This window comes from Sphaeramia orbicularis, chromosome 20 (assembly GCF_902148855.1).
Source record: "Sphaeramia orbicularis chromosome 20, fSphaOr1.1, whole genome shotgun sequence".
In the NCBI taxonomy this organism is placed as follows: Eukaryota; Metazoa; Chordata; class Actinopteri; order Kurtiformes; family Apogonidae; genus Sphaeramia; species Sphaeramia orbicularis.
The window spans coordinates 641,741-651,715 of NC_043976.1; the positions used below are offsets into that span (position 1 = coordinate 641,741).

At 40.9% G+C, this 9,975-nt stretch overlaps 1 protein-coding gene across 3 annotated transcripts in view; it reads right to left on the reverse strand.

The window, feature by feature from the left end:
- LOC115411479 (histone-lysine N-methyltransferase 2C-like) overlaps positions 1-9,975 on the reverse strand; it is a 172,205-nt gene that overhangs the window by 133,707 nt on the left and 28,523 nt on the right. For all 3 annotated transcript variants that reach the window (XM_030123628.1, XM_030123625.1, XM_030123627.1), the window contains exons 3-6: positions 1,606-1,685; positions 877-1,438; positions 595-774; positions 485-507 (exon numbers count right to left, since the gene is read on the reverse strand). In XM_030123628.1, coding sequence (XP_029979488.1) covers positions 485-507; positions 595-774; positions 877-1,438; positions 1,606-1,685 — 845 coding nt within the window. The remainder of the gene's footprint in view (positions 1-484; positions 508-594; positions 775-876; positions 1,439-1,605; positions 1,686-9,975) is intronic.

Genomic DNA, 9,975 nt, shown 5'->3' on the forward strand with positions numbered 1-9,975 from the left:
TGTATCAGGGATTACTTCACTACTAGGCTACATCACAAGAAACTATAAATAAATGTGTCTTTAGTCAAATACAGAGAGTTCTTAAACCTCCACAAACTGAAGGAAAGGCCTGAGTTTGACTGTTAAACATTTCTCTTCAGTGTCTAAATCTGACAGGTTTGATCTCGTGTGAATTTCGAGGCAGATAAAATGTGATAAGATGAGAATTCAACATGTGGATGTAATCTCCATTTGGCATCAGGGTATCTGATCTATACAGCAAGTTTCACCAAAAGCTCTGGAGTTCACATCTGAAAATATTTAATTCCATGATGATTATTTTCCTTAATTTCATGGTTCTTTCAAGTGCTGAAAACCTGGTTTTATAAATCCAGGAGTTTCCCAGGTTTTCATGACTGTGTGAACCCTCTATACTCCATAAAACAGACTCCATCTCCCATGATGCACTTCTCCTTCCCTGTGTGTCATGCAGTGCTAGACTCACCGCTCTGTTCTGGACTGCTACACCTGCACACACAAACACACTGTTATTGGAGCTCACTCATCACATGACATGATGTATCTGTGTTGACATGTTTACACTGTTTGTCTTACATGGGCGGGGCCTGGTCGCCGCGGTAGCAGTGGTCATGGCAGTCATTGTCCCGGTCAGAGGAGGCGCGACGGTTGAGGATGTGGAGGGGGATGTAGCCCGGCGTGGGGCCGAAGACCACCAGGTGACCCTGACCCAGAGGGGGTTCATCGCCACGGTAACAGAAGGCACACTGCTTTAGACTGAGGCAGAGACGACACAAAACACGCCAACATTAACAGGTCTTCAACACAAAAACACACTCCACTCCAACTGGTCCACTCCAGACCACTCCCCACACTCACCGTTTTTTGGTGTGTCCCAGACTTGGCGTTGGCGAGCTGCCGGACTCTTCAGACAGCGAGCGCCGGAACAGGGGGGACAGTGAGTCCTCATCTTCCAGACGGGGACAGGGTGACGCTGGAGGACTGGAGCAGGGACTGAGGGCGGGGCTTGTCTCCATGGGGCTGAAAACACCCACTTCCTCCATCTCCATGGGAACAGTACAGTCCACCTCCATGGGGGTGGGCTGGTCCTCCTCCTCTTCCTCCTCCTCCTCAGGATCTGGGTCTGGATCAGGGGATGGTGAAGGGGGCTGGGGGTTGGCAGGTGGGGGCGGGTCAGCAGGAGGAGCTGGGTGGGGACCGGGATCGGGACCAGGCCCACCCAGCTCCTCCTCCTCTACACTGGGAGCTGGTTCTGGACTGGGCTCTGGGACTGTGGGATCAGGGTCAGGGTCTGGATCTGGGTCTGGGTCTGGGTCTGGACTGAGCTGGTCTTGGCTGTGTTCAGGGTCCGGCTCTGAGTTTGTGTTGGATTTCCTCCTGGGTGTGGACCGGCGCCATCCTGTTGACTTCTCCTTTACCTCTGAGGAACAAAATGCATCAGGAATCAAAGCAAAGACCAGACAGGACAGATCCTGGATCACATCCTGGATCAGATTACGAGTTATTGCATGAATGCGAAAAACGTACAGGTTTAGATTCAAACAAACGGATACGGTCGTGTACTGTATGTGTTTGACACCCACTCACCTGTTTTCTCTGGTGGGTTCTTCTCTGTGGCATCCATACTCTCCTCATCCTCTACCTGGGCTCGTCCTCGGCTCCGCCCCCTGCACACAGACGCGGTCAGTTTATCTGATGTCTTTAGACTGAATAGATGTGGCTGTGACAGCTGTGGTCATACAAAGCACCACAACACACACACATGCAGTAAAACACAGTGTGGGGCGTTCAGGGACAGCAGGCTGCATTATCCACTGTATGTTCTGTTTGATTACATAGAGATGCTGATGAGTCCAAACTAGGGATGCAAATTATCGATTAACCCATTAATCATTCGTTGGTTGACCTTATTGGTTGTTTAACGATTAATTGATAAGCAGCGATTTTTTTGAGAACCTGAATTTCTCTTTCGATCAGGTCTATAAGAATAAAAGCTAAATATTGTTTATATGCTTCACTGAAAAAACACGTCATATTCCTTAATGATTGGTTTATTGAACCACTGGATACAGAACAGACAATGACATGTATGGAGTAGAACTAAAGAAATTCTGCAGTTTAGAAGAAATGGACATTTCTGACTTTGCATCACTGACATGATGAAGCGAGATTTCAGCGGAGATGCTGCCTTCGGACAGGACGTGGAAAAGGGGAATTAACCGACAATTAATAATTTAATCAAGCAAATTCTTATCGACAATTAATCGATAGTTGATTAATTGTTTTCATCCCTAGTCCAAACACCATATCATCCCAATCAGGATAACCTGTCTTATCCTCTACTTTATACAGTTAAAAAAATGTTCTAGTGTGTGTGTGTGTGTGTGTGTGTGTGTGTGTGTGTGTGTGTGTGTGTGTGTGTGTGGGTGGGCGTGTGCATGTGTGTGTGTGTGATTTGGTCAAAGGCTTGTCGTTCATTTTATCAGTGTCAGTCTGGACATTTAACTGACAAAGCTTTAATACTGAGCACAGTTCAGAACAAATCCATCCCATGTGAATCTCCTCCATCTGTCCATGATGTTGAACACACCTGAGCCTTTACCTGCAGGTAAACATGTGACCTCACATCTGCAGACCCCGCCCCCTGCCTATCCATCCAGTGTATGTGGAGGAGCTAAAACCTGGACCGGACTCCCTCTCTCCCACACACCACTGTCCCCACTGCTCATTACCCAGCATGCATCTAAACCACTTCCTCTCCACCGTATCTCACCACAACCCCCTCCCCCTCCCCTGTCCCACTCACACACACACGGCCATCAGTTCCTGTCAGTGTTAGCAAGAAGAAAACCGTCACACCAACCAGTATTTGAATGTTACTAATTAATGCTTAATGTTAAAATGAATGCTTTCAGGTTCTAGATTCAGTTCAGGATATTTCAGTTATGAATCACATGAAAAATGCAGTAAACTGGACATACTGAAAACGACTCGGATCTCATTTTTAAATTTTAGATGTGTGTATTTTCCTTGAAGAGGATAGTCTGTGATAATCACAATATGATTTTACATTGCATTAAATATCATTATGACAATAAAACTCTTTTGTCTTTATGGTTTATTGTGTTTTGGATGTAATTGTGAATGTTCTACATGAAGTGTTTGTCATGTTGTGACCAGAACAAACCATTTAAACCACAGGTACAAGTACACAAGTCTTTTACAAGGTTTTCATCTAAAATATGATGTAAGGTTGTGCTCAGAGCGATGGTTTCACCTCAGTTTACTCAAATTCTGTTGTATGAGACACAATGAAATGATGAATTCATTTCATGGAGTTTGCCTATTTGGTTTAGTTTAAGTGATGGAGCAGATGCTAGCAACACATTGACCAACCCCTCCACCTCAGACGTCAACGGGGTTCAGTTTGTAGAGTCTAGAGATGTAACGATATGAAAATTTCATATCACGGTTATTGTGACTGAAATTATCACAGTTATCATTATTATCGCGGTATTGTTGATATTGAGCTCAAAAGGTTCAGGAAGTACTAATACACACACTGAAATAATTTAACCAAATTGTATTTTGGAAAAAAATTAAAAAACAAAAAAACAAAATAATAGCCAACATGTACTTTCTGTTGGCAGGAACATTCAAATATTAACGTGTAAACAAATATACAAATGTGCATTAAAGATGGCACCTTTCAACTCCACCGCTCAACACGGCAAGGCTGCCCCCTAAGTCCCTCTCTTTTTGCTCTCGTGGTGGAACCCTTAGCAGAAACCATTAGACAGGACCTAGCAATTAAGGGTATTGTTATAGGGGAAGTGCAACATAAAATTTCCCTTTATGCTGATGATATTTTATTATATATATCAGAACCTCTCGTCTCTGTTCCACATATTGTTAATGTAATAACCCACTTTGGAACTTTCTCAGGTTATAAAATTAACTTCTCTAAATCTTTAGCTATGCCTCTGGGAAGCCTCAGAGACAATATCAGCTCCCTAACGTCTTTCCCATTCCGTTGGTCGTTATCAGGTTTTGTATATTTGGGTATTCATATCACCCCAATGTTTCATCAAATGTTCAAAGCGAACTTTAACCCTCTCCTAGAAACTATTAAGAAAGACCTAGAAAGATGGGCTTCACTTCCCCTCTCTTTGCTTGGAAGAATTTCTATAATTAAGATGAGTCTTATGTCAAAATTGCTATACCCCCTGCAAATGATTCCTTTGCTTATATCAAATAAGGTGCAAAAATTACCCAATAGCTGGTTAAGTGATTTTATATGGAACAAAAGAAAACCAAGGTTAAAAATATCAAAACTTCAACTCTCTAGTTCAGATGGAGGTTTGGATGTTCCTAATATTAAATGGTATCAACTGGCAGCCCAATTAAGATTTGTATCAGAATGGATGAAGGATGACCCTACCTCTGTATGGTTGAGTCTGGAGAAGTCTGAAACAACTGGCTCCTTATTGGCTCTTCTGTCTTGTAAGGATTTAAAATCAGCCAGGAGTCTTTGTAACAATAACCCTATCATCTGTAATATGTTAAAGGCATGGTTCATGACACGAAAATATGAGGGAAGATCCAATTTAACCGCTATGCTAATCCCGATTCAAGGTAACCCTTATTTTCCTCCAGGCTTATCGGATGAAGGATTCAATGTTTGGACACTTAAGGGGATAAAGAAAATGCATGATTTATATGAAGGTTCTAACTTGCTATCCTTTGAACAAATACAAAAGAAATACAATCTTCCTAAACATCACTTTTTCAGATATCTTCAGATTCGTGACTTCATAACTAAAAAAAACTTACTTTCAATACTAATAGCACAATATCATCAGTGGAGCAGTTCCTTCTCCAGGGCCCAGTCAGAAAACCATGTCCTGTTTCTATAATGTGTTGAATCAGACCGATGGGTTGAACATAAACACTCATAGTGTTGCACAGGTGTGGCAAAATGAACTTGGTGTAGACATAAAGAGGAATGGGACACAATCTGGAACCACACAAAAAAAATCTCGGTATGTAACCGTGCAAGGCTGTTGCAATTCAAAATTCTGCACCGTGTGCAAATGTCTCCTAATAAAAGACACCAGATGAATCACCACCTTTCACCTGTGTGTCTGAAGTGCAGGTCTACTGTAGGAACCTATACACACTGGGTCTGCTCAGGTCTAAAAATTCAATCCTACTGGGTAGACACTTTACAAGATATGGAAAAGATTCTCAGAGTGTCTTTGAAACTGGAGCCTTTATCTCTACTCTTGGGACATCCAAGTGGGGACATTATCGACTTCAGCTTGAAAGGAATGTATGATATCCTCGCATATGCTGCAAGGAAAAATATTTTCATGTCTTGGATAAATGACAAACCTCTCACTAAAACGACTTGACATAAAATCCTTATGGAATGCATTCCTATGGACTATTTGACCTGTTTACTTCATTCTTCAAAGGGACAGTTTATGAAAATTTGGACTCCATACCTCCGTTTCACAAACTCATCAGTCACTTCTGTGCTTTCAGACCTCATCAATGACTGAAAATCTTTGGTGCCTGTTTACAATTAGGTCACTACTGATCTCACCTGTCACTGCTTGATTGTCTGATCTTTGTTTTATCTTCACTATAACTCCAGACTGTGGACTAATTGCTTTATCTTGGATTAGTATACCTTTTTGTTTTTTGTTTTTTTTTTTAATTTTCTTATAGACCAGGTGTTGTACTGAGCCATTTGTTGTAAAAAAAAAAAAAGTAATAAAATCTAATAAAGATAATTGAAAAAAAAAAAAAAAAAAAAAAAAAGATGGCATCTTATGGACACTGTTTGACCATCTTCCATATCAAGTTTGAGTAGTTTGTTTCTTTTTCATAGATAGACATTACAAACTGGCAAGCACGCTTGGAATGCTGCAGCTTCTCCAGGAAATGTGCAGTACCGTGAGTTTTCAAAGTGCGCTAATCAAACACGGTTATCATGATAATTAGAATTTAAACAGTAATACTAACCATCTGCAATTTTACCATGGTTTATCGTTATACCGGTAATCATTACATTCTTAGTAGAGTCAAAGGGATATTTATTATTCTAACCCTGATGTCCTAACTCTGGTCTCCCTGGGTTGTGTTAAGGGCTACTGTTCATCTTTATTCAACACTAATGACGCATCTCACTGTGGAGTTTGGTTAGATTGAAAAGATATTCACAGATTACAATTTCTGGGATCAATAACTTATACACAACAGTGTTGAAAGACAAATGCCACTCGTTCAACTTGATTTTCATCAAACCTAGCTGTACACATCTGATCTGACCATCTACAGAGTGATACACACACTACACAAAATATTCAACAACAATAAATACAGCACACACATTAATAAACTCCTGTTAACAGCAACACTGAGCCTGATGGATAAGTGATTAATTATAAAATGATCATTTAATAAGGCCCTGAACATAATCACATAATTACAACTACATTACTAAAAGACATTACTATGATGTGTCCAATGAGTAAAGTTAAACTAGTAAGACACAATCTGTTGTGTAATTAGGTTTCTTCTGTTAACACAAAGTGGTGTTTTCATAACTTATGTCACCATTGGTATTATTACGATATGAATCTTTTAACTGCGTTGACAAAACAACACAACAGCTGAGTTTTTGTCTTGTTACGTCTTTTTGTTAAAACCATAAATAACTCTCTGGTCTCTTCAACTTTCCCTCAGGATCAAAACTCCACCTTTAACTTAACACTTTAAAGTATTCAGTTGTATTAACACATCCAGCGTAGGTTCACATATTGCCGTTTCATCTTCATATTCACAGTTCAGGTGTGAAACCAGAGCATGGACCAAACATCCAGTCACTGGTTTGACTAGAACAGGTGGTCTCAGTCTGAATTCATTGCTGCGTTCAAAGTTAATCCACAGCAACCCTGTGATTAATCTGATAAAAATTTTTAATTGTTTGACAGCACTAATATATATATATATATATATATATATATATATATATATATATATATATATATACATATATATATATATACATACATACACACACACACACACACACACACACACAGTACAGGCCAAAAGTTTGGACACACCTTCTCATTCTTCGCATTTTCTTTATTTTCATGACTATTTTCATTGTAGATTCTCACTGAAGGCATCAAAACTATGAATGAACACATGTGGAATTATGTACTTAACAAAAAAGTGTGAAATAACTGAAAACATCTCTTATATTCTAGTTTCTTCAAAGTAGCCACCCTTAGCTCTGATGACTGCTTTGCACACTCTTGCCATTCTCTTGATGAGCTTCCAGAGGTAGTCACTTGAAATGGTTTCCTAACAGTCTTGAAGAAGTTCCCACAGATGCTTAGCACTTGTTGGCCCTTTTGCCTTCACTCTGCGGTCCAGCTCACCCCAAACCATCTCCATTGGGTTCAGGTCCGGTGACTGTGGAGGCCAGGTCATCTGGCGCAGCACTCCATCATTCTCCTTCTTGGTCAAATATCCCTCACACAGCCTGGAGGTGTGTTTGGGGTCATTGTCCTGTTGAAACATAAATGATGGTCCAACTAAACGCAGACCGGATGGAATGGCATGTCACTTCAGGATGCTGTGGTAGCCTCTGGAAGCTCATCAAGAGAATGCCAAGAGTGTGCAAAGCAGTCATCAGAGCTAAGGGTGGATACTTTGAAGAAACTAGAATATAAGAGATGTTTTCAGTTATTTCACACTTTTTTGTTAAGTACATAATTCCACATGTGTTCATTCATAGTTTTGATGCCTTCAGTGAGAATCTACAATGAAAATAGTCATGAAAATAAAGAAAATGCAAAGAATGAGAAGGTGTGTCCAAACTTGTGGCCTGTACTGTGTATATATATATATATATATATATATATATATATATATATATATATATATATACACATATATACATATATACATATATATATATATATATATATATACATATATACATATATATATATATATATACATATACATATATACATATATATATATATATACATATGTATATATATACAGCACAGGCCAAAAGTTTGGACACATGACACATGAATGAACACATGTGGAATTATGTACTTAACAAAAAAGTGTGAAATAACTGAAAACATCTCTTATATTCTAGTTTCTTCAAAGTAGCCACCCTTAGCTCTGATGACTGCCTTGCACACCCTTGGCATTCTCTTGATGAGTTTCCAGAGGTAGTCACCTGAAATGGTTTCCACTTCATAGCTGTGCCTTGTCAGGGTTACTTAGTGGAATTTCTTGCCTTATTGATGGGGTTGGGACCATCAGTTGTGTTGTGCAGAAGTCAGGTTGATGCACAGCTGACAGCCCTATTGGACAACTGTTAGAATGCATATTATGGCGAGAACCAATCAGCTAAGTAAAGATAAACGAGTGGCCATCATTACTTTAAGAAATGAAGGTCAGTCAGTCTAGAACATTTCAAAAACTTTGAATGTGTCCCCAAGTGCAGTCGCAAAAACCATCAAGCGCTCCAACCAAACTGGCTCACATGAGGACCGCCCCAGGAAAGGAAGACCAAGAGTCACCTCTGATGCTGAAGATAAGTTCATCTGAGTCACCAGCCTCAGAAATCGCAAATTAACAGCAGCTCAGATTAGAGACCAGATGAATACCACACAGAGCTCTAGCAGCAGACACATCTCTACAACAACTGTTAAGAGGAGACTGCGTGAATCAGGCCTTCATGGTCAAACAGCTGCTAGGAAACCACTGCTCAGGAGAGGCAACAAACACAAGAGATTTATTTGGGCCAAGAAACCCAAGGAATGGACATTAGACCAGTGGAAATCTGTGCTATGGTCTGATGAGTCCAAATTTCAGATCTTTGGATCTAACCGCCGTGTCTTTGTGCGACGCAGAAAAGGTGAACGGATGGATGCTACATGCCTGGTTCCCACCGTGAAGCATGGAGGGGGAGGTGTGATGGTGTGGGGGTGCTTTGCTGGTGACGCTGTTGGGGATTTATTCAAGATTGAAGGCAACCTGAATCAGCATGGCTACCACAGCATCCTGAAGTGACATGCCATTCCATCCGGTCTGCGTTTAGTTGGACCATCATTTATGTTTCAACAGGACAATGACCCCAAACACACCTCCAGGCTGTGTGAGGGATATCTGACCAAGAAGGAGAGTGATGGAGTGCTGCGCCAGATGACCTGGCCTCCACAGTCACCGGACCTGAACCCGATCGAGATGGTTTGGGGTGAGCTGGACCGCAGAGTGAAGGCAAAAGGACCAACAAGTGCTAAGCATCTGTGGGAACTTCTTCAAGACTGTTAGGAAACCATTTCAGGTGACTACCTCTGGAAGCTCATCAAGAGAATGGCAAGAGTGTGCAAAGCAGTCATCAGAGCTAAGGGTGGCTACTTTGAAGAAACTAGAATATAAGAGATGTTTTCAGTTATTTCACACTTTTTTGTTAAGTACATAATTCCACATGTGTTCATTCATAGTTTTGATGCCTTCAGTGAGAATCTACAATGTAAATAGTCATGAAAATAAAGAAAATGCGAAGAATGAGAAGGTGTGTCCAAACTTTTGGCCTGTACTGTATATATATGTGTGTATGTATATATATATATATATATATATATATATATATATATATACACACACATGTACGTGGGCCCACGTCCTGTAGTGGGCCCTGTGCTCACTGCCCGGCACCGTAGAGCTCCATTGGCATTTGCCATAGACCACCAGAATTGGCAATTACGCCACTGGCGCCCTGTGCTCTTCACCGATGAGAGCAGGTTCAACCTGAGCACATGCAACAGACGTGAAAGGGTCTGGGGACGCCGTGGAGAACGTTACGCTGCCTGCAACACCATTCAGCATGAGCGGTTTGGTGGTGGGTCA